The sequence below is a fragment of the Taurulus bubalis genome, assembly GCF_910589615.1.
Source record: "Taurulus bubalis genome assembly, chromosome: 11".
Taxonomy (NCBI): domain Eukaryota; kingdom Metazoa; phylum Chordata; class Actinopteri; order Perciformes; family Cottidae; genus Taurulus; species Taurulus bubalis.
Window position 1 is genome coordinate 18,984,025 of NC_136599.1, and position 25,153 is coordinate 19,009,177.

The 25,153-nt window shown below is 41.2% G+C and overlaps 2 protein-coding genes across 2 annotated transcripts in view; one reads left to right on the forward strand and one right to left on the reverse strand.

Annotated features, from left to right (window-relative positions):
* Positions 1-1,137: 1,137 nt before the first annotated feature.
* Positions 1,138-8,256, reverse strand: dcp1a (decapping mRNA 1A). The gene is made up of 9 exons (XM_079225673.1): positions 8,092-8,256; positions 7,738-7,778; positions 7,025-7,152; positions 4,822-4,888; positions 4,503-4,641; positions 4,167-4,262; positions 2,786-3,346; positions 2,406-2,627; positions 1,138-1,260 (listed from the first exon to the last, which is right to left on the reverse strand). Exons 1-9 carry the CDS (start codon positions 8,221-8,223, stop codon positions 1,180-1,182), a joined length of 1,467 nt encoding a protein of 488 aa, XP_079081799.1. The 5' UTR covers positions 8,224-8,256; the 3' UTR covers positions 1,138-1,179.
* Positions 8,257-10,092: 1,836 nt separating this feature from the next.
* The window catches only part of cacna1db (calcium channel, voltage-dependent, L type, alpha 1D subunit, b), a gene marked incomplete at both ends in the record, with an annotated part of 76,073 nt that continues 61,012 nt past the window's right edge, over positions 10,093-25,153 (forward strand). Inside the window, 3 exons of the mRNA XM_079225919.1 lie at positions 10,093-10,120; positions 12,051-12,519; positions 12,799-12,904. Of these exons, the coding sequence (XP_079082045.1) occupies positions 10,093-10,120; positions 12,051-12,519; positions 12,799-12,904 (603 nt within the window). The remainder of the gene's footprint in view (positions 10,121-12,050; positions 12,520-12,798; positions 12,905-25,153) is intronic.

Here is a 25,153-nt window from a genome sequence, read left to right on the forward strand (position 1 = left end):
TATAAACTGGTTTTACACATGATAGTGAAGCGATCAGTCATCAGCTCCCGATTTTTTTAAAGATATGTAATATTAAAAAAGATGGGAATGTTAAGAATAACTATTTTCTTTCTCATGATATTTAAATTATACATGGTTGCAGAACCAGAATCTTGAGGTTCAGTTAAATGTAGCTTTACTGTACCGTCCTAAAGTATCCCAAAACGCTGGTGTCCCTAAAAGCAACGAGACTGTCGCCTGCTGCGCGTTCCCCTCAAAGAACATCAAGTACCGAGCGCCACTGGTGGAGGAGAAATGAACGACGCAGACAAGGAGAAAGAGCGAGGCTAGGGAGGAGCGAGGAGAAAGGACAGGGAGCATGGAAGCTGGGTTGCGCATTCGTCTCTGTTTTTATGCCACAATCTGAAAAGGAACATTAAAAAAAACAGCAGAGAGGAATTGATTTGTAGATTCAGCTGCGCTTCTCCAAACAATACAGAAAGTTTTTCATCTTCCTTGGACAAGGGTTGACGAAAAAAAAAATCCTCAACAATTTCCTCCTCATAGAGAGAAACACAAGGCCTCAGCATTACTGAGAGGGAGAAGGTTCGAGAAGTGAAAAAAGGAAAATGAGTAGTCCACACAGAGTTTCTTTCTTCTAATCAAGCCGTCTTCGTGTGCCGTGACTGTTTCCACTCTCGCACTGCGAGAAGTCCAAAGACGTGAGATGTTCAAACTGCAAAATCATCTTTCATAAAAGGTCAAAAGTTAAATGATTTGACGTCACCAAAGTTCCACTGTGGTCCCGTCCTCAAGGGAATTAAACCAGCAACAGCTCAACATTACGAGTACTCAACCAACTCTTTTTATACGTTTAGAATAAAAATTAAATCTCAAGGCCACACATCGTTCTCTCCCACAGTAGTTCTGGTTTGACAAAGCAGACAAAAAGTTGATCCAAGTGTTCAGCTGAGACGGAAAAAAAACAATCCAACAAGTCGAGAGGCAGGAACAGGGGTTGAGTGACGCGCTGCATGCGATAACCGGCCTTAGAGCACACAGACGAGTTTTGAAGAGTTGTGGTGTGCAGTGTGTCAAAAACCTGTCATCTTCCTTTAAGTCCCACTAACTTCAGGATTCTTCAAAAGGTCACGGAGGGGTCGCAGCACTGAAGGTGAATGTGGTGATGGTTGACGTTGACTATAGCTTCATGTTGCTGAGGTCCTTGGACAAACTCTGCAGGTAAGCATCATGAATGGCACCAAGGAAGTCTGGGTCGTTCTAGACCGGGAGGAAGTAAACGAGAGAGGAATGAACAAACCTCACATGTGAGCAAATACAGAACAAGCACGACATTCACTGGAACTCTACCTTTTCATTGGAAACATAACCAATGTAAAATATGGCTAAAACATTTTTAATGTGGGACTTTTGAAACAGATTACTGATTCCCATTGAAGCACTTCAAATTTAACAGCAGCATATCTTTTATGAATTAGAGTCTCAGTTAGTTATTAACATATAGGCAATTGTTTTCTTTGGAACCATTTCTTCAGCAGAAAGGAGTTCCAATGAAGACAGTATCCTGTAGATTACCCAGAGTAACATAGACACATTTATGGAAAGACAAGTTACTATTGCATTAGTCACATTTTTCAATAATGTGAGCACCACAAATTAAACTCCATTCACCTCAGCCATATTGGGGCAGTGCAGTAAGACAGCTCTCTAAAACGGGAGCATTTTATCCACAATTTTCACCCATAAAAAAACCCAACACGCAGTTATGGTGTTGGAGAAGGTTTTTACTATTGTGCCACTGATGTTTGAGTGGATGTCATAAAGGATTTAAAAAGAGGGATCCGTTTGCAAAATAGATCTCTTATCTTGGTGGTTATTTAATTCAGCTTTAGAATGTGACGGCAACGAATACTTCAGCAAATACAGTTTTTATTTTCTTTACGTCACTGGCTTTTTTCTCTTGTCGCTCCTTCTCTACGATTCTCTCTCTAGCTCGCTCGACCACACCCCCCTCCCCCTTTTCATTCCCTCTTAGTCTTAAAAAAGAGCAAGATAAGGAAATGGACAAACTTTCTGTTTACGCTAAATATACATCAACCCCTCTTCCCAATAGGGATACCAATCACACACTGTGCTTTCCTATTTTGGGAAAGAATATGTCTACAAGTTGCAGAGACAGTTTTTTGCCGTACTGTTTAGGAATATAGTTGAATCACTGGTTTCTTTGGTCAAAAGGCAGCTTTAGTTTACACCCTGAAATTTGACCAGGATTTTATGTTTTTGTAATTTGGGTCAACCAACCCTTTAACTTTACACTAGAGTCTCTACATTTTGAAATTTTAATGCTGAGTCAAGAGCAGCTTTGTCTTAAGAGTTTTTATACTCTTTTTACACCCTTTGTGTACCTTAATGAGGTGAATCAGAGTATCCTGAAGCTGCATTTTGCTGCAGGCTACTTGTGGAGACTCTAAAGCTCCTACAGAGGCGCAGGAGGACTCGGCGGGTGACGGAGGGACCAGCGATGCTGCTGCTGGCGTCTTACTGATGGACTGCTGGAAGGCGCTGGGGGAGAGAAGCACAGAAATCGGCGACACTGGAACAGCAAGACCTGGACTCATGGGGACAGCCTGAGAATAGAAAAAGAAAGATGGAGAGGATCAGAGAGGAAACAGCACCAACTATATGTTGGATTATAATAAAATTCATTGCTTTATAAGACTCTGATGAGGTTAATACCAGCAAACAGATCCACAAAAACTGCTGCTAAGAAAACCATTGAACTCACAGACATTGGTTGGATCAGGTTTGGAGGCTGAGAAAAAACACCCATCTCCTGGAAGCTGTGGGGTGGGAACAGCGCGCTTGGCAGGAAGTTGGGTGCGAGCATGGGCTTGTGGATGTCCGAGTTCACAGAGGGCACTGCCGCTTTGAGAGTGTTGAGTATCTCCTGTCCTAAATATGCAGTAGGAGCTGATGATGGTGCTGCAGGAACAGGCGGCGCACCACGCGCCTCTGAGCCAGCTGGAAGAACCATAAGCGGGGAGACTGAACACCGAGGTTGGGGGTCAGACCTCGGTACCACTGACCTGAAAACAGGGCTGGGGTGTATCGCGTACGGAGCTGGGAGCAGGCCAGGGACTTGGGCTGAGAGATGGGGAGGAAAGAGTGGGTTTTGGTGGGCTGAAGTGGGATAAGACTGGTTGTGGAGGTAAGCAGTGGAGGGGCCACTGTCACTGGAAGCAGTGGTGGTGTTCTGTGCCATCATGGTGGGTAGAGGGGGGTCCTTGGGCAAAGACGAGCCAAAGAGCTCCTCAACTGTGATCTGCTTCACCATCGTATGAGAGCTCTGGCGAGTAAAAAGAACAAACGTGTGAGCTTTGGTGGGAATTAAACCGTTGTTGACAGAAAATCAATCCATAAACAGCTGCTGATTGATTTTCTGTCAATAGCAATATGAGGATGCCACAACAGACTGATTTAAGATTGGCATCGTTCAGTATTTTATGTTATTTCATGTATAGAGCAATTTATTGAAAAATGAAAAGACAATCTAACGGGGAGGGAATATTAAGGTGAGCCCAAGTGGTTTAGTGGTAAGATGCCGACCATGAAAATAAAGAGATTCGTTAGGGTTGGAGCTTAACAGGTCCGGTAGTTTGCAAATTGGAAGCTGGAACCAAAATAAAAATCACCTATTATAAACCCAACCAAAATGGGCAAGATCAGTATTATGTGAAAATGGATATACGTTGTGTGTCCATATCCTCAATGCTTAAACTCTCCGGCTTACCTCAGACTTAACACAAAAAGGCAGTGCTCAACACCTTCCTGATTCATTTCCTAGGCTCAAGATAAGCATTTTGCATACTATTGTATCAACATTTGTTCTTGTCTGCTCTCATGAAATTATCTTTGTCTAACTCAATTGTCAAAACATTTTAAAATCAGACCTGTGCCTCATATATAACCCGAAGGTTGGATTACTTTAACTGTATGTTTGCAACATAACTCACATAATCAACTTATTTCTGCAGCTAAATACTCCTTATATGGGGTCACAGTGACACCTGAAATGAAAACCGTGTCCTCCTCGGGTCGCAGTATGTAGGCGTTAACAGGATAAATTAATAAATAGCTTTGCATTGATGTTTGTGTAATGCCTGTACCTTTTCAGGTTGTGGTGCGCTGTGCGCATGCACTGTTGTGTTGATAGCTGCTTTCACACTCGGCTCTGCAGACACATCTGCTTCACCTGCCTGAGCCTGCGTCACACAAACAAATGAAATGCTATTTCTAAAAGAGCCAGAGGATAAATACGTAGACTAAAAACTGGACAAGGCATACACTACAAATGCTACATTCTTACTCAAGCCTGTGATCAAAGTTCACATTTTGTATAATCTGCATTGACAATTAGTGGTTCTGTATCATAACCATGGCCAGTACTGATGTTTTTCTAATTTAGAACATAAATAACATGTTATGCGTGTTTGCCTCCTCACTCTCTGGTATTCCTCCTTGGCTTTGCTGAGCAGTTCCAGGATGTCGATGGGCCGTGGTTCTGCGACTCCGTTGGTCCTCCCTGGCACTGCCCTTTCTGGCGACTCTCTCTGGGCATAGTCCGCCTCTTGTTTGACAATCCTGAGGGAGAGTTAAAATGTGACATTTAGCGTACACACCGATTTGTCAAATGTGGATTTAATGAGAGCAGAGCTGCTTCTTAAGCTAACAGGTAATGGGTGAAAAACTCTGTAGAGCCATCCGTGTACTGTTCCATCTCATCCAAACACAGATACAGTGTTTACATGTCCGGCTTCTTACTTGACCATCAGCTGAGCGATGCGGTGACAGTCCCTCTTGTCATAGAACCAAATACTGTAGATGCCCACTGTAAGAAAAATCACAAATATTATCATGAAGCTCTTCCCACATAAAACTTTTAGAACAAACCATACATTTTAACCAATAACAAAATATGATCACATCATCACAATACAGTTACACCAAAGGTTACTGCCAAAGCCTATCACCTGCACTCAAAAGGAACTAACTACTTGTTGCACAATATAATGTAAAAATACAAAACAAACGGTATGTCAGCAGTTTTTGCTGAAACAATAACTAGTTGATTCTACATTGCTTGTGCATCATTTGTGTGCGTATGTGATGAAATACTGGTGTGTTGAAGGTCCCTCAAGAGGCTGAGGTAACCTAGCAACCTGAATGTTTCCCTCCCTGCAGCATCAACTGCGACCAAGGGGAATATGGCGCGTTGTAAACAGGTGTGTGTCCAAGTACACTGGTCTCTCTAAACAGCATTCTCTACGTTTGAGTTCATTTGTGAACCTCAGGCAGCATGTTCACCAGGACAAGACTCAAATAACCATTAGTTATATCACCGTCTCTCTGAATAATCCCTCCTCCCTGTGTTGGACTTCTGAATCAAACTTCAATCCTGCTCGTGCTCAGCCTCCATCTCTCCGTCTTGGCCCTTCCTACTTCAACGCAGAGGGAGGAGTCGTCGAACCATCTTGAAGATATTTCACAACAACCAGACCTTCGCAGGAGCGCAGCAAGACTTTCTACATGACGACCACTTGACTTCTGAAATCTACCAAAAGGATCCTCAGCCAGTAAGTTGCATTATTGAAGAGCACTAATGGACTGAAAGGAACTACACAAGCAGTCAACCAGGGGAGGACACGACCAGAGAAAATTAATTAAGACCTGTATTCCAGGTGACCGACCGCTGCTTGAAACGTCTCCACCAAAAGTAGAGGAATATCTTCAAGCAGTATTTCACGCAACAACTGTAACCTACATCTCAACCCAGTCTCAGGAGTAAAAATGGCAACAAGAGCACTTTGATTCAAGTGAAGCATCAGAGAAGCTGCTCTGGCCTGAATACGAACAAGAAATTACATCATGTCTTCCATACCAGGCAGGCTGAGGGGCAAACCAAGTCCAAAAGGGGAGCAGTCTACTCTGACGTTGACACTGGCCATGCTGTTTTTTCTGATAAGCAAACAAATGGGAAAGCCGTCTAATTCGTTATTCATTGCCGTAATGAAACTCCTGTTCAGACTTCTAATAGATTACCTCGGTGGCAGCGCTGTCAGTTACTTTCTCAAGATCTGAGGAATTTCATCACTTTTCAACGCACTTCTGCAGAACAGTTTGTATAAGGACTCTGTCTGCAGCATAGGCACCTCTCTGGATAAGGCAATCAGTAAAAACACAACTTAAATAATTAAATGTATATCAAGAACTAGTTGGATTTATAAATCAAACAGATGGATCTTTTTGGCCGTTGCCCGCATGCAGAATGATATTGACTGTGACAAAACAAAGCTGAAACTGTTGCCGTCTGGTCAGCTTGTCTGAGGCCATGAGTGGGAAAAACACTGCAGAAGAAGTTTTCTTGCTAAATGCGACTCCAAGAAGCCAAAATGACTTCAAGCAGAAGGGAAAGGAGATGTTCCAGAGAACGTTGGGGAGTTGTTTATTCGGCATTTTCAGAGGTACCATTATATTCTATTCCATTTGTTTGTGTGTGATACTAAATGTTAATAACGCCAACGCAGCTGTCTACTAGCAGGACATATGCACAATGTGTACATTTCCATGACAGAAGCTTCTGTGATACAGAAGTGTTTTGTGGTAGTTGAGCAGAAATCTAACAGAAACGGATGATTCGGTAGAAAGAAAATACAACATCATGATATTTCCACTGACAAACAATCCTGAGATTTGTGATGAAGCCATCACATCACCGATCAGCATTTTCAACGGGACAATATCTCACATTTCTCATCGTGCAGATTCTTAAAACTTGTCAGTTATAGGCATTGGACTGGGCCTCACATGCGACTATGTATATTAAAAAAATTAAAAAGTGGATAGTGTAATAGTCTCTTCTCACATCTAATTTCAGTAAATAAACCCTGACACGGTAATATGTTGGTTCTGTTTATGGGATTTACTCTTTTAGCTTGTTTGAGCTTTTATTCTACAAAATACTAACAGTTGCCGTTCCTGTAGAGAAGAAAGGGATCCTGCAGTTGGAACTCCAGGTCTTTGTTGATCGGCTCCACCAGGTTCTCTGTGCTCAGTCGGTTCATGATGGTGAAGCCGTGGTGAGGCGAGGCAGACCTTGGAGGAGCAAAGGTTGCAAACGCTGTCAGATAATTCTCTGGCAGTACAAAACATCCCATGTCACACTTCACAACAGCTTTCACATGACTTGACACGAGCACTTTCTAGTTAATTCTCTATTCATCTAAATTAATATATTGTAAAGTAATCTTAAATAAATAATCACTTTTCAAATGTACATAGATGACAGATATTTTCATTGTTGATAAGTCAATTAAAATAGTTAAATAACGAACTGATGTATTATTTTTTCATGTGGTATTTTAAGTTACCATGATGTCTTAAAGATGGCTATGAAGTTAAATCAAGTAAAAAAGAACTGAACGTAAAGAGGATGGCAAACAAATCGGCATGCTTAAAAGTTATCACCTAGTATGTAAATCTTTAATTTAGTGTAACGAACAACTCAACTGTGGACATAAACAATTACATGATGTGTAATAGAGAACCACTGTGTGCAGTAAATGTTTGTTTACAAAGACTGCGGCCTACACGTGTGCGCAAAGAAACGTTGTCACAAGTAAACAACATTCGCGGTGCTCGTATTTGAGAGCTGACGTTATCCACACGGCACGTGCTTACCTCGCATAAACAAACAGGGTGCCCTCGATCTCGGTCTTCTCCTGAAATGATACGTGACATCATGTGTAAAACAACAACAACCGCTGATCCAAAACGTGCTGAATAATAGCGACCAACGTCATGAGCTAGCTTGAGCTAGCTCTGGTAGCGTTAACACACATATCGGGTTAGATAACTAACTTGTTGACAATAAAGCAGTGTAATCATCCACATATATGTATATATGACAGTTTGACAAATACCAACACATTAGTGTTCATGAATGTTTTAATCATGCGTTAGCATACATACTAGCATACTTAACATGCTGCTGAAGACTTTAACAAGCTGTCTCGGGTCTTCTAACTAACTCACCCATTCGTTCACTTTGGAGTTGAAGTTGTAGAGAGCCACCTGTCCGGTAACGTCGAGCAGTTTGTTAATGTACGGGTCTTGTCTCTGAAGAGCTGCTAGGCTCATCATTTGTCCAGTGTTAACGGTCTCCATCTTGGATGTGATTGTTGCTCCAACACGGACGGATTTCTGAGGGCACCGTTGTGACTTCCGCTGTTACCGGAAATCATGGCTCTCAAAAAGTTTACCAGAGGTTTATTTTTTTCCGTTTAATCTGCAACGCAAAATAGGTCATTCCCATTTGGTTAAAGTGCCATTAAAAAAAAGAAGAGAAATGCTTTTAGTAAATGACAGGCGGCCTTAAAACCTTAGTCGTATTACACAGGTTATATTACAAAAAAACAAAATAAATAAAATTGATGATTTAAAAACATATTTGTTTTAAGATGCAAACCTGGCAATGATGAAACATTACATTCAATTAAATGAATTCAGAACATAAATCGTATTATTTAAGAAGACAACCATTGCACTAAAAGAGAGTTATAATATAGGCACATTTGATTTTCAAAAAATAATATAATAATTTTCTAAGAATGTATTGCCAGTATCTTCATGCTATAACGACACCACGGGGCTGCGCTGCAATAGGTCTATGTTTGGGTCCAATCTCTCTGCGAACCTTTATGTGTATGTTTCAATCAAAGTGACAGTTGTTTGCATAAGTGGATTTACTCAAGATCTCTGTTAGTTAAATTTGGCCTTTTTTTGTTTTACGCATGCCAAAATGCCAAATTGTTAGGCAAGTGACCAAAATATAGCCTAAAATAACTCAGTAGTTTGTAAGAATCCATCAGAAATAACGTCTAAAGATAAACATACAATTCTCTGCTCGGTCAATTGGTCCAGTTGAGCTGCAGCTGCCCCACCTGCCTCTGTTGGGAGAAAATTGGAGCAGGATATATAATCGGAGGATTACGCTCTACCGTGAAACTGTTATCCTCCGGCACAGGTAATCCAATCACTGGTAACCTTCCAGCACAGCGCCGACAACTCATTTTCTCTCGAATCGCCACGGAGTGAGGGCAGAAAACTGCGCAATGAGGCCCCAGAGAAAAGCCAGGTGACAGAATGCCGTTCATTATAAGGGGAAGACCCCTGCGGGGTAAGTCCAATGACCTGGAATGTAGTAACTAACCTGATGATGCTGTTTATCTTGCTTTTCAGAAAACCCTGACAGGGGAAAGTCAGAGTGATTTACAGAGACTCATCTGAATGTTTTTACATTCTAATGATACGACAATGCATTGAACTGAAACATTGATATGAGGCAGATTAAATACATGTTGTTAAATGCTGTTTAGTTGTTGTTTTTAAAATGATTTGGAGACGAGGCCTTAATTTGTGGGCGTCTCTTTGTGTGTTTGTGTCCATGTGTTACATGCGGCGTAATTTATTGTTAATATGACGCAACTACTAATTAAAAACATGCTGACTTCTTGTTGTCTGTCCTGGTTGTTTTTTGTCATCGCCCAAGTCTTTATGAAGAATACTTGATGTATGTATCCGCATAGAATCCATCTAATTGATGATTGTTGTTTAAAGCATAAATCATGAGCTTCATTGTCTGTCTGAAAACACTTGGCAATGCCAGACGTCATTCTTGGGTTGAGATGTTTAATGTGCGCTTTTGACGTTCAGTGGGCGGCAACAGGTGCATTCAGTTCGGAAGTGATTCCAGTCGGCTATACTGTACATTGATGTAACTTGAGTCCAGATAATAATTGACAGTAATGGATTGACTGCTGCTGTCTGCGCGTCCCCTCGGATCCGCCGTGAATCTGCAGGCGGGCACCCGGATGTGGCAAAAATGTTTGGCGCTCCTCTCAGGGTTTGCGCTCGGAAAATATTTTATAATTCAGGTTGACGGCTCGGCTCAGGCTCACGCGTCGAAACCTTTGGATGTTTTCGTTCCAACGATGAGTTGGATTTAAAACGGACCTTTTCAATGTGGATTCGAGGATGCAAGAAGCAGATGAACAGTCTGAAGGTAAATACGGTGCGCGGAGCGCAGGAGGAGAGTTGGAGCGCTGGGAGAGAGGGGGCGAGAGCGCTCGTTTGGTTTATTCTCTGGATGCCTGTTCAATCTGTGTGTTTATATCATCTGAATCGTGTCTGTGTGCGGGATTTTTTTTCCCTCTAATTTATTTGAGACCACAGATTGAATAGACTATTGACGTTGTGAGTGCTTGTTCTAGGCAGCGTGATTGTAATGACAGCAGTCACCCAAATCCATTGGGAAACGAGTTGCTGCTGTAGTTCTCCTAAAAATGGTTGACCATGTTCGCTCTCATTATGGCCAAGTGTACGTTTTAGATCCACGTGACAGCTTGGGGAAAATGCTCTGGATGTGCGCGCCCTCAATGAACTGAGAGACGCTAAATAAACTTTTCAAGTAACGCGAATCCCGTTCGTTTAAAATCAGTTTCATGTTTAAGAAGTGCTCTAAAAACGCTGTACTGTTTTAAAAAGCTACCACAGGTCAAAGTAAAGTCGGGAACAACAGCAGGGAGTCAACAGTTGTCATCCAGCAACGCGTGACAGGAGTGCGATGTCCAGCAGAGCTGCTGGTTATTCCTATTGCATCCCAGATAGGTCAGATAAGCTGTTGTCATCATTAAATAATAGGTTGCACTGGTTATTTTGCACCTGTGGTAATGTTGTGTCCTGAATGAGAGTCAGTTGTCCCGCAGTTACTCATTCAGATTAGAAATTGTGAATTTCTGTTGAGCTATCTTTTTAAAATACAGTTAAAAAAAGAAAGAAAATAAAAGAAGTCAAATTCAGGGAACAAATCTAAGATTGTAGTCAGTGCAAACCTTCTGTAAACAATAGTTTTTAAGTGCTTGGCCATTTAATCACCCTTCTAGTTCATGAGGGGCTTTCTCTCTCTGTCTTCCTCCCTCTGACTCAGTCTTAAGAGTTATCCTTATGAATGATTAGTGGTTTGCATTTGGTCGTCTCAGTGTGAGAGCTCTATTGAACACCATAGTTAGCTGTGACTGTCTCTAATGTGTTCTGCTCTAGAGCTGCAGTGAACCAAAGTGAATGTGTCAAGGGCACTGTCTTTTTCACTCGTGGTTTGCATTGATTTGAATGACTCTCTGTCTCTCTCATTAAGGCAGTATGTCCTGCTCTCTTCCTCTTCTACATTCTTTCAAAATGAATCTTCTTCTTCCTCTTCTTCTCGTTCTTGTTCTTCTTTGTCCTTTCACTTTTCTGCCTATAGGTTATTTTTTTACATCTTCTCCTTAAAGTTCAGTTTTCATATTAATTTGTACCAGTGGACAGTACGTTAAAGTTGTACAAGGCAGTGCTTTAATGTGAAATTACACTGCTCTTATCTGGAAAAATTGCAAAAATTAAAATCTAAAGTCCCCTAACAAAAGGTCTTAATATTTTTCCCCGTTTGCTCAAATGAAAATCAGCACTTCTCTGCTCACAGAAATAAGATCACCTTCTAAACTGAAATACACGTCATCACTTAATTTACAGCAAGTGCGTAATCTGTGAAAGTCAGACTCTGGTTTGTTTGCTTCCTTTCCCCCTTTTATTATAAGCACTGTAAAACGTTTTTGTACAATGTAAAATGTTCCAGTCTGGACATATACAACTCTATGACATGTTATTGCACTTTATTTGACCTCTTCTTGAAACATTTAGTCCCCCTTGTTGATAATGCCCTTTATGAATATAAATGTATTATTACATCCCTATAGGCTTATTCTAACATTATATGACAATTTGGTCAATTTGTTGATGGTAAAGCTGCCATGTGTATAATTTGGTGCCTCCCAGTGGTTGCATCACAAATGAAACAGTGGCAGCAATATACATAGCAATGATGTTTGCACATGTTTATACTCACAATCTCTAAATGTCATGACCATGTTGTGTCTGATCGCACCTTCTTCCTCCAGGGGCACAGCATGCCAGCAACCAAAGGACCGCTCCCCCCGGTGACGCCTCAGCTCTCTGGTCAGAAAGCCAAATCCGTCTGCACCAGCTCCATCCCCCTGAGGCCCTGCATGCCCCGCATAGTACCGGCAAGCCCGTCGGCTCCTCTTGTGGTCTCTTTAGGGCCAACAGTGGCGTTCAGGACTCCGGTGGCGCTGGTTCAGGTGTCAGCCCGGTCCTCGCTTGGCATGCCGCCATTAGTGCTGCTCGCCAAGCGCAGGGCGATGTCGCGACGCCGGACATGAGTTCGCAGCCCACAGTTTGCACCACGGGACCACCTCCTGTGGGCTCACTGGCACAGAGGAAGAGGCAGCAGTACGCCAAAAGCAAAAAGCAGGGAGGATCTACCAACAGCAGGCCACCCAGAGCTCTGTTCTGCCTCACCCTCAACAACCCGATCCGCAGGGCCTGCATCAGCCTGGTGGAGTGGAAGTATCCTTTAGCCCGGAGATGGAGGCTCTGGTTGAATGGATGGATGCTTGAGATTATGTTTGTTTGTATGGATAGGTTGCCTCATAGCGCAGTGGATGGAGGGTTGGGAGGTTGATGAATGTATGTGTAGCTTGAAATACACAATATAAATAAGAAATGCCGTCATTAACATAAGCAACTTACATGTATGAAGCCCTGCTCTGTCCAAGGATTCACTAACTTTCAAAATCTAAATACCACTATATATTAGATTAATGTCCTTAACATTTTCTTTTTCAGACCGTTTGATATCTTTATACTGCTGTCTATTTTTGCCAACTGTGTGGCCTTAGCCATCTACATCCCCTTCCCCGGAGACGACTCCAACTCTACCAACCAAGAACTGGTGAGTGGTGCTGGAAAATACAGAATCAAGGCTTGGGCATGAAATGGATAAACTGGGGTTTGCTGAAGTATATTGTTCATCCACTATTAAATGCTACTGCCATGTGCATATCCCTGCTGTGGATATAGCTTACAGAGTGGTACAGATCAGCATGCTAGAGGGATTTCATGGGTTTGGTTTTGAGGTCAGAAAATACACTTTAGCCCAAAATATGTATTTTCTGTCCCCGTAGAGTGTGTGTTGAGCTGAATTGGATTGTAAAAGGAACACACTGCAATTTTGGGGATTTTTTCATAACCTGTAATACCTCTAAGAGTATAGTTGAGCTTAGTTTGAGTGCCAACATTCAGAGCAGGCTTAGTGTTGCACGTCACTAATGCCACAGCACTAGACTATGTTTGGATAAAAGTGATGCTGTCACATCTTCTTACTTTACCCAAATGGTATCAAGTCATGCAGATAGTTTAGTTTTTTCACACTTGCACTGTGCTGCTAGTTGCTCGTGCCACTATTTGTCATAGCTGACACACAAAGGCTCGACTCAACACCTTTGCATGAGTGTGATTGGCTTGATGTGTGAACTGCGTCAGAGGGTTTTCCCGGGCAATATTTAGATGGATGTCTCATTGTCTTTTTGATGCACACATTTACTGGTACACACACACACACACACACACACACGCACGCACACACACACACACACACACACACACACACACACACACACACACACACACACACACACACACACTGCAGATCCCCCTGTGTGTCAGCAGCTCCCCATGGTGTGAGAGCAGCACTGAGTTAAAAAGACAGAAAGGCAGTGAGAGATGAAACATAGTTTGTTTTGGTGCCAAAATTGCAGTGTAATCTGACAGCATCAAACTATTGACAACATAATAATTATTACCATTGAATACAATACTATGTATGAATCCAACTAAGATTTGATTACACAATCCACTCAAATGATGTTCCTGTTGAAATCCACAACAAAGCAAGCGGTTTAAGAAACCCACAGTTTTCTTCTGTTTTTGTCTTTTGTTTACCACACGCAAATTGATGAGCATGATCAAGGATCCCTCCAATATACCAGATTTAGACACAAAGACCAGAAGGAACACCATAAACTTTTGACATTTGGCGATTTCTGCAAGAATAGTAAACTACTCAGAGACCCTCTTGTCATTGGTCACCTTAGCAGCATTCATTTAGGTATTTACGCCTGTGCTTTTCCTACTGTGACCTGTCCAATGAAGAGTGTGGTATACTGTTTTCCAGCATAACTTTGCCATATTTCAACTGGAGCGGAGGTCTAATCAGCCAGAATAACAGTACACACTTGTGAGTCTGTGTCTTCAGACTAACTACCTGTTTTATGCTGCATTCGTGTAATATTGGCAGAACACAGACATATCCTTTGTTCTGACTTGGACACGTTCACACATTTATTCCAAGATAGTTAAGCCCTAATATCCCACCCTATAAACATCCTAAATCAGCTAGTTTTTTGTGTGTGACATATTAGTAAAGTTTCAGGTGAAACCAGGTACAAATATATGCGGTTTATCCTTTCATAATTAAGCAATAAGGTACGAGAGGCAGTACTGTGTCGTGCAATAATGTACAGTTCAAGGGTTTGCCCTAACAACACCCTTGAACAGTACATTATTGCACGACACAGTACTGCCTCTCGTACCTTATTGCTTTTATAATACGGGTACCTGCGACTTTATAAATAGTAATAGTAAGCTCCCTTTCAGCACAAAATAGTTGTAGCCACCAAACGTTGTGTATCGCATTTCAGCGAAAGAGAAAATAGTCCCGTGTGTGTATGGCGCATATGGGACTATAAAACTGACTGCCAGGCCGGTTGAAAGCAGGATGGAGGATGACACGCAGCCACCGATGTAAAGAAGTGCTCTCGCTGCTTCAGTCCTTCTTTTCTCCGTCATTTTTCTCCTCCATGATGTTTAGAGAACTTGCCTCGCATCGGGAAATTACCGACGTAATTATCTCTCACTGAAAATATCACGATACCAACGTCTGCGAGTCGTTACTGTGGACGTTACAATATCAAAGTTTACACGAAACTTGTTTGGTAACTGTCAAGCTTGAAATGACAACTAACGGTCACACAATTTAAATCTACCTGTTATTTTAGTTGCGCACTGATATGGAACGCTGTAAATGTAAACAGGCTGTACAGTACTTTATGGCTGAATAAGGTACACCTCGTGACTCACTCTCAACCAATTAGAATGCTTGATTTGATCTACCCGTTTTATAACTTTCAATAAAGACTAAATTAAAGGCACATTTGTATTTTTCGTCAATTAAATTGTTAATGATTGGGACTTTGCAGCTTTTTTGACACTAGTTTCTTTACACTTGTCAAGTTAATTTCGTCAAGAGTCAGAAATTCACAATATGTCCGACCCAAAAACTCAGAACCTTTTCCGCTTGGCTGCTCGTAATGCGCTATTACACGCAAATCAGGTTTTTGACAAAGATAAAAAACTTTGAGCCTTTGATAACAAAGATGTATGTTATTAGCATGTAGCTTTTTAGCTCGGTCAACCATTTATTATTCGGTTCTACCCAAAAGTATAGAGCTAGATTTTTGTGTTTGTAGTCATAACAAAATATAATAAATAAATTATAGGCACATGTTTAAATTAGACCCAGAAGTGAGATGATATATATCTGCTCTAGTACATATGTGGGTATAATTACCGACATTACCTCTTTTCTTTGAGGCTGGCAAGATTTCTTTTTTTTTTGTGCTTCATTGGGGATTTTATATGTATGTGTGTGTGTAGTGAGAGACAGACAATGAAACGTAGCATGTTCCCTCAACAGATGGGGATTATTCACGCTGTCCACGTCATCACTCACTGCATAATGTACAGCATCTGTGTGTGTGTGTGTGTGTGTGTGTGTGTGTGTGTGTGTGTGTGTGTGTGTGTGTGTGTGTGTGTGTGTGTGTGTGGTGAATGTTTGTGCAGCTTTTTGCATCTCTGTAGGAGTCACATGACACGCTGCTCTTTTCTGCTTTCAGAGATGAGATGTCTCAGGTCATTGTGGTTGTTGTTATACTGCAGTTGTACAAAGTACTGGTAGTTTATGAGGATATGGAGCACACAATTTTATCTAAAATAATATTTAGTCCAGTCCATAAATGCACTCTTTGGCAGCAAAACTAAATGTGTGAAAGAGTTCATTTCAGGCGGAAACTAATTCTTCTCCCTCAAAATGTTTTGAAAATGCTGTGCCACATTGTACTCAAATTCGAAAAGCTAATTAAGTGATCCTTTGGTTTAATAGCCATTTATAGAAAACATGATTAAGTAATGCTCCACACAAAACCAGTGTTTCAAAAGCATCAGTGTCCATAGCAACTTCTGAAACTACTCCCGCAGCATAATCCATTTCTGCTCTGTCCACCCTCACTGTGCTCCTCACACACAGTCAAAATGTGCCACTTCAATTTGTTGCTATGTAAGTAAGCAGAATTGTGTGCGGCTTATTATACATTTACAGGACTTTAACAACATATATACTACAGAGGCCATAAGTTATTTAAAAGAATAAGTCATTCAAGTTCTGGGGCACAGTTTTCCTCTCTCACCACTGTAGTATTTCCACAAACACTGCTTCCTTTTTTAGAGCGCATGTAGGTGTTGTTTGATCGGCTCCTTCATAACGAAACACGGGGCCAAGGAGAGAAACAGACATCTCGGGGAACACAAGAAGTCCTCACATGAACTTAACATGGAAATTTGTAGAAAATGGTTTCATTTTTTGTTTACCAGTTCTGTTCCTCTGTTTTACATCAGCATTTTCATCCCATCCATACGAGTAGAACAATCATTTATGAATGTTATTGAACTCGTGTTTTCACAGTGTGTACTGTGCTACGTGTATTTGAGTATGTTTTATTTTATATAAGAGATTGTGTGTGTGTGTGTGTGTGTGTGTGTGTGTGTGTGTGTGTATGTGTGTGTGTGTGAGGGGCTGAGTGCGCACAAGCAGAATGTTGTTGTGTGTCTGAGTTGTGTGTGTGTGTGGAGGTTGAGGGATTAATCTGGGCAGTGGATTAGTTGTCAGTAAATGAATGGAGGTTGCAGAGAGAGAGAGGGGGAAAGAGAGAGATAGGGTGTATCTATCTATCTATCTATCTATCTATCTATCTATCTATCTATCTATCTATCTATCTATCTGTCTGTTTAGATGCTCTACATCAGATTTAGCTACTTTCAATTAGGTGTAAATAAAATAATTTATAAATAAATACATTAAAAAAATAGACTCCGGGGAAGAAGCAAAGTCAGTAATGTGCATTGATGGGACTTGAATTCATACAGAAAGAGATTTTTGTAAAATAAAAAAAAGATGTGCTTTAATCTTCAACAAAGGACAGAAACACAGCTGATAGCATTACACGATTAGCTTTTTTTGTCAAGACTGAATGGAGCCTTACCTGAAATGTGTTGAAACAAACCAGAGAAGTGCAAGTTCATGAAATAATGAGATGTGTTTGTTATCCTGAGCGTGCTTGTGACATTGACGTCAGCCCACATTGATGTTTCTCATGAATTACATGCTAGCAAGTCATCCCTAATATAACATGCAAGAAGCAATTTTAAATTGATCATGAAGGCCTACAGTTTTCTTCTTTGTGACCTTTTGCCTTGTTTGTTGCTCCCACTCTTGTTCATCTATCCATTACTCTCAGATTACTGAATCTGTCTACTTAACTGCCTCAGTCCCCTCCTATGTTTACCATTCATGTTTTCCTCTTTGTCCTCTCTCTTCTATCAGTTCTTCCTCTGCCTCCCCTTCCGGTGCAGAATGGAAAATGATTAATATCTCATTAAGCCAGTTAGTGATTTAGCAGACTTATGACGGCCCCTTTGACCACTGGCCGACTAACACACGCTTCTGATCAGCTCATAATCCCATGAGGCCTGTATGAATCTGCTGTATGAAGAAAGAGGTGACCACCTTAAAGGCATGCATGCAGAGTGATGCTCAGTCAGGGAAAACTGACTTGGACATCATAATCATGATATAAAGTTGAAATGTGATTGAGTGTGTAGTTAAATCACAATTTAAGAATAGATTTCAATTATTGGATACATCATATGAAAAAGCTTCAGACGACTCTGGACAATCTTTTCTTTTTAACTACTACTGTGCAACGGAGCATTTTATAGGACTTGATGTAAATGTTGTCAAAAGCTTAGAATTAACTTTTTATCCAAATTCAGTCAGTAATGCTGTAATGTCTGTTACCAAAACATAATGGCAATGACCACAAACGTTTGCTCCATGAAATATCATTTTCTATCATCACCCAGAAGCATTTACATTACATTTTATTTAGCTGACACTTTTATCCAAAGCGACTTACAATGAAGGGCTCAGTGGTGAGCAGGGTCATCCTTCAATCAGAGGATCGGTGGTTCGATCCCCGGCTCCGTTAGCCCAAGTCGTTGTGTCCTTGAGCAAGACACTTAACCCTAAATTGCTCCCGTAGCTGCGCCTGCGATGTATGAATGGTTGATAATGCTGATGTGGCACCTTGCATGGTAGCTGCTCTCATCAGTGTGTGAATGGGTGAATGATGTCATGTAGTGTTAAAGCGCTTTGAGTGGTCGGAAGACTAGAAAGGCGCTATACAAGTACGAGTCCATTTACAATAAGTGCATTCAACCATGAGTACAAACTCAGAACATCAAGAATTGATCTCAGTCTAGAAAACTCTCTGCCTGTGTTTGGGTGGTCGCAGGGTGGCAAATTCCACTTCTCAAAATCTCATACAATTTAATCAAATGGAAATATATACAGTATAATAAATGTCCTGTCCATAACTTCACACATTTCCCAAAATCTCAGCCGGACATATCTGGTACATGGCAATTTTGGGATCTCCACTCAAATCCAAAATATAGTTCTGTTTTAGGGCCATTGGGTGTGAAAATGATCTGCTGCACCAAACCCTGCCGGCATCTGGCATTCAAACTGGGCTCTAAAAACATGAAAAAATACTGAAGGGGATTTTGTTCCAGCGTCTCTTTATTTATACATCAAATCGTGCAGTATGTTTACTAAACTGCAATGATAGGATTTCTGGTTTGATTTGATGTGTGTATTCTACTTAAAGTATATTTCTAACTAAAGTGGGTAACAAAGACGCAACATTAATATTTTGATAGCATCTCAATTATGGAACAATAAGGACTCAAGAATATAAAACCACATCATTTAAAATAAAATGAGAATTAATTATATTGAGTCAAATTGTGTCTCATGGTGTTTTAACACAATCCCATGATAAAATATATAAAATACATGTTCTGAAGCATTTTAGATCTCAAGCTGATTTCTTTGTGATATTTAAGTGACAATGAATAATATAATTTGTATGATGTGGAAAAACGATGTTGCCTCATATGAACACCTGCTGTTTACAGAACCCGGCATGAAGTGAAGGAGACAGCTGTGATAGTCACATTGCAAGTGCTATGTGAGCTATTTGAGGTTATTCTAAAGTGATATTTTATTCTGTGGATAAATAACAAAGATACAAAGATGTAGAATGAAAAGACTATTTCTTAATTAATTAAGTAATTATAAACAGATTTGTTTATAGGCCATTCTCAGAGTATAACCAGGTAACCTCATTGGTTGTGTTTGCATTCTGTCCTCATTTTTGAGTCCATTTTTACTTCATGTGGGTGAGCCTTCAGATGAACAGCATGAGTCAGAGATCAAATCTTTTGGCTAATGCAGGGTTGGATATCGGAGTTGAAGTCATGGTAACAAGCCACATCATATTTTGATTAAAACTATAGGCAGACTCTGCAGCAGCTGTGTTTCACGAGTCCTGGCATTAAGTCAAAACACACAGCAGCAAACCTCCAGACTTCACCCTCGTTTTATTCACTTCAAATGTAAAACTAATTCTCATAAACTTGCCTGCCGTAGGGGACATCTTCCAGCCCAAGACTAGCTTTTGCAATTTTGAACAAATTTCAGAATCCTTGTCTGACTGATTTGTCTCAATCAATGATCAGATCAGTCGAGGTCCTGGTTGCTGGCGGCATATTAAACCTGGATGTCTGTGCAGAGGGCCTTTTGTTTCTCATTAGTTTCAGATTCGAACTTGAAGGGATTCATTTTGCCGGAGAAGGTTTGGAATTTGGTTCCTTTGACTGCTATAATTATCGAGCGCAATTTGCAACAAGCCAGAGAAAAGTAACTTAAAACCCTCCTAAAGCACAGCACCATCTGTGCCTGTTCCTACAGTCTTTCATCAGGGAAATAGCTTTTGAAATAACATAAATAAATAAATAAATATCTTTTCTACAGACATGCACTTTACGTTTATGGTGTTATCATTAAGGTCATTAATCAAGAGAGCAGCAAGGCGTGTTGTCATATGAGGATCCTTTCGACTGCACGTTGCTCCTCTCGTTGCTGTTCACTCTCACATGTTTGAGTTGGTCATGTAACAGCAATCTGAGACCTGGATGCTTTAAGTAAGGCAGGCTAATACAAAACAGCAGTACAGGAGATAGTTCATTCAGTTCTGTGTGTGTGTGTGTGTGTGTGTGTGTGTGTGTGTGTGTGTGTGTGTGTGTGTGTGTGTGTGTGTGTGTGTGTGTGTGTGTCAAGTTCCTATGTATTCCCGGTCAACTCTTGGTCCAACTTGCAATGACCTGGTACATGATCCCAAAGGACGCACGGGACAACTCGGTTCAAACACAGCTCAATCTTTTATTGGGGTTTTTTTTCCAATTGTTGGCTGGTTGATCCATCAAGGTTGAAAACCTTCGAACACAAAAAAGCACAAAGTTATACAATCAGAATGTAAAATAAACAATTTTCGCCAACAAATGAATAAATAATAGCTACGGTACCAGTGGCTTCTTTGGCTGTACCATTAGTTGACTCCTTCCTTCTCTGTCTCAGCTGAAAATGTTTGCTCTGAGAGCTTCCCTTTGCAGGTGTTTTCAAGAAATGTTTGGAATTCCCCCCAGGTGAAACCTCCACTCCCACCAAGGTTGTTCAAGGCCTGCTTCACAATCTTGACCGCTGCCTCATTTCTATGGGGAGAGTCTGCAGGGTGGATTCGCCAAGACCACTCCGTTCCATACTTGGCAGCGTTTTCTTCTAGCTCAGACTTGTTGAGTTTGTCCAAAAATGTGTGAAGCTGCTCCAGAGCAGGCTTGGCCCCAACAAAGTTAGTGCCAGGGTCTGACCACAGTTTTCTGGGGTATCCCCTCAGCGAAGTGAACCTCTGGTAAGCCAGCAGGAATCCTTCTGATGACTGGTCAGAATCAGAAACCATTTATTGCCAGGAATGTTTGCACAGACGAGCAATTTAGTTGGGTGGAAGGTGCATACATTAGACATTAGACGAGACAAACAACAATCAACGACAGCAACAGTGCAAAAAGTCTAAATAAGATGAGGATAAAGTGCTCAGATAACATTAATGTAAGTGTATGTTAAAGTGACGTGTGTGTTTAAGTTAAAGTTAAAGTTAAGTGTTTGTATTAAGTGTATTAAAGTTAAGTGTATGTGGCATGTTAAAGTGACGTGTGCGTTTAAGTTAAAGTTAAGTGTATGTGGCATGAGTGTTTAAATATGAATATGAATTATGCAGTGGAGTAACCGGTAGGAGGAGAGAAAGGAATAAAAATAAAAATAAATGGTCCGAAAGAATGGTCCGTGAATAGTCCTGTGATAGTCAGTCAGTGGGGAACCCGGGCTCTATTGATGAGCCCGACTGCCGACGGGAAGAAACTGTTAGTGTGGCGTGAGTTCTTAGTCCTGATGGACCTCAGCCTCCTGCCAGAGGGGAGGGACACTCACCACATCAGTGTGTATGGCTCTGGAGGCCATGCAACAGAACACAATTCCCCACACTTTGCATCTGACTCTTTTCTTTACCTCGTCCCTCACTTCATAAGGGCCGAACAGGTCCACTGTTGTGAATTCAAACGGTGCAGCTGTGCCCGTTTGCTCTGGTGGAAGTTCTCTCATGATTTGTTGACATCACTTTGCCTTGTTTTTCCTGCAGACCACACAGCTGTCTACTATTTTCTTGCCAAGTCTTCTGCCTTTTATCACCCAGGCTTTTTTCCTCATTCTGAGAAGGGTACCCGCACCTCACTCGTGGTTTGAGTTATGGGCTTCTCGTGCCAATAATGTAAACACCCATGCTTCATATGGCAAAACTGGCACTGCAGTCTTGTCATCATCAAACATCTGAATCCTCCCTCCACAGACAAGAAGTCCAGAGTCAAAGTCTTTGTACACTGCTAATCTGCTTAGAGTTGTCTCTGGAAAAGTTGTACCTTCCTGTGCTGCGAGAAAGAGGTCTCTGAGCGCATCTTCCCGTTCCTCCACAGCTAGCACGGCTTCATATTCCCATGTATTCCCGGTCAACTCTTGGTCCAACTTGCAATGACCTGGTACATGATCCCAAAGGACGCACGGGACAACTCTGTTCAAACACAGCTCAATCTTTTATTGGGTTTTTTTTTCCAATTGTTGGCTGGTTGATCCATCAAGGTTGAAAACCTTCGAACACAAAAAAGCAAAAAGTTATACAATCAGAATGTAAAAGAAACTTTAAACAATTTTCGCCAACAAATGAATAAATAATAGCTACGGTACCAGTGGCTTCTTTGGCTGTACCATTAGTTGACTCATTCCTTCTGTCTCAGCTTCTTCTTCTATAAATTTGACTGGCGGATCGTAACCAATTTGCCTAGGTGCATACCGCCACCTACTGTACCGGAGTGTGCAGATTCAGGACTAACTGTTCTAACTAACAAAGAAACAAAACAAAATAAATAAATGAATAAACCAAACCAACAAAGCAAATAGAAACAAAACAAACAAAACAACAACAAAGCACCTCAAAGCAACAAACCAAAACACTACCCATTAACAGCCAATCTACTTAATACCCAAACAAACCTATACCTAAATCCTGCGTCCTAGTCCTGTATCTTTGGCAAATCGCACAAAGCCCTATAACCCTCATGACCCTCATGACCCACCTGGTTCGCTGCCAGAACTCCCTCCAGACTCCACCTCCATCCCAGCTGAGAAATTTTTGCCTTCAAAAGTTTCCTTTCATAGTTGTATTTACGGCACTTCATGATAATATGCTCCACATCCTCAGTCTCATTACGAAAAATACACTTATCTGTTCCCACTTTTGCCATTAAAAACAGAGTTGCATTCAGTCCTGTGTGTCCCAATCTTAGCCTTGATATGATTACCTCCTCTCTCCGACACTTCCCTTTGAAAAACTTAACATGAATGGATTTTTGTATATTGTGATAGTGTCTTCCTTTGCAGTTGTTGTCCCACTCCCTCTGCCATAATTCCCTCACTGCCTCTCTAATAACAGCTTTCGCGTCCCCTTTTCCAAACGGAATACTCAGGATTTCCTCCTTTTTAAGTTTAAGGGCTTTCTTAGCGATCCTGTCCGCTCTCTCATTTCCCTCCACACCTATATGAGCAGGAACCCAGCAAAAATGCACACTAGTACCCAGCCTTTGGAGTCTCAGCATTATCATAGATATTTCCAGCACTAAGTCCTCTCGAATAGATCGTTTGGACTTAATGCTGTTTAATGCTGCTGCAGAGTCTGAGCAGATAACCACTCTCTCCGGCCTGACCTCTTCCACCCATTGCAGCCCCAGGATTATAGCAGTAACTTCCGCCGTGAAGACAGACTGTCTGTCATTAATTCTTTCACGTGACCATTCCCATTGTCTTTCGACCCATCGGTGTATATTTGCAGATAGTTATAATATGTGTTGTTCATGTATTCTTGTGTCTGCTGTCCAATGTCACAGTTTTTCCCCACCCATTTTTTCCTTTGCTCTATGAGTGATAAGTCCACCTTGTTGGCTGGTAAAATCCACGGAGGAACATTTCCCCACATCACACTGGGACCATAGTCATACTTATTTAATCCGAATTCATTGGCTACTGAGTTAATGCTCCACCCAAACCTTTTCCCTTTATTGTGTGTGTATTCCCAACATTCCTGCAGCACATTGACTGCAGGAAGTTCCTCTCCCGAACCCTTAAGCTTCACCCAATATGCCAATGCTAGCTTGGCCCGTCTTAATTTTAATGGCAGTTCGTCCGCTTCCACCAGAAGTGCGATGTTTGGTGTGGACTTAATTGCACCCGTGCATAATCTGAGAGCTCTGGACTGAATTCTATATAATATTTCTAGTGTGCTTTTAGCAGCTGCTCCATACACCATGCACCCATAATCTATACTTGATCTTATAATGGCCCTATATATATCCAGTAGTGACTGTTTATCTGCACCCCATTCATGCCCAGAAACTGCTTTCATAACATTGATCACCTTTCTGCATTTAGTTTCAATGGGCTTAATATGAGTTCTCCACAAACATTTCCCATCAAACCACAAGCCTAAGTATTTAAACTCTGCTACCCTCTCCATACCTCGTCCATATAATTTAAGATTCCAATTGACTACATTTCTTTTCCTGGTGAATAGCATGTAGCACGACTTATCCACTGACATTTTAAATCCCCAGTCATACGACCACTTTTCAACCTTATCTATAGCTTTTTGCATGCTACTGCTCACATACCCAATATTCTTTCCTCTTTTCCATACCGCCCCATCATCAGCATACAGCAGGGAGCCCATATCTCTTCCAATATCCAAAAATATGTCATTAATCATAATATTAAATAGAATAGGGCTAATGGCACTCCCTTGTGGGATCCCATTTACAATACTAAATTCATCTGACACAGCATCTCCAACTTTTACTTTGAATACCCTGCTAGACAAAAAATCTAATACCCAGTTGTACATCCTTCCACCAATACCCAATTTATTCATTTTAATCAACAGGCCCTCTCTCCACATGGAGTCGTATGCTTTCTCTATATCAAAATAAACTATTGCCATAACCTCCTTCATACTTATTGCTTTCTTTGCCTCATTGCTAACTTTTATTAAAGCGTCAGTTGTTGATCTACCTTTATAAAACCCATTCTGCGATTTATTAAGCAAGCCCCTGTGCTCTAAGAAGTAAGTTAATCTGCGCGTGATGATCTTTTCCATCCACTTGCACAAGTGCGACGTCAGCGCTATTGGTCTGTAATTGCCAGCATTAGCTAGGTCTTTACCAGGTTTGCCAAAAGGTAGAATCAAAGCACTCT

Coding starts and splice junctions, on each gene's coding strand:
- dcp1a (XM_079225673.1), bottom strand. CDS start 8,223: ATGGAGACCGTTAACACTGGACAAATGATGAGCCTAGCAGCTCTTCAG. Junction 4,642..4,821: donor ATCGCTCAGCTGATGGTCAA/GTAAGAAGCCGG, acceptor ACTCTCCCTCAG/GATTGTCAAACAAGAGGCGG. Junction 1,261..2,405: donor CTCTGATTCACCTCATTAAG/GTACACAAAGGG, acceptor CTCCCGGTCTAG/AACGACCCAGACTTCCTTGG.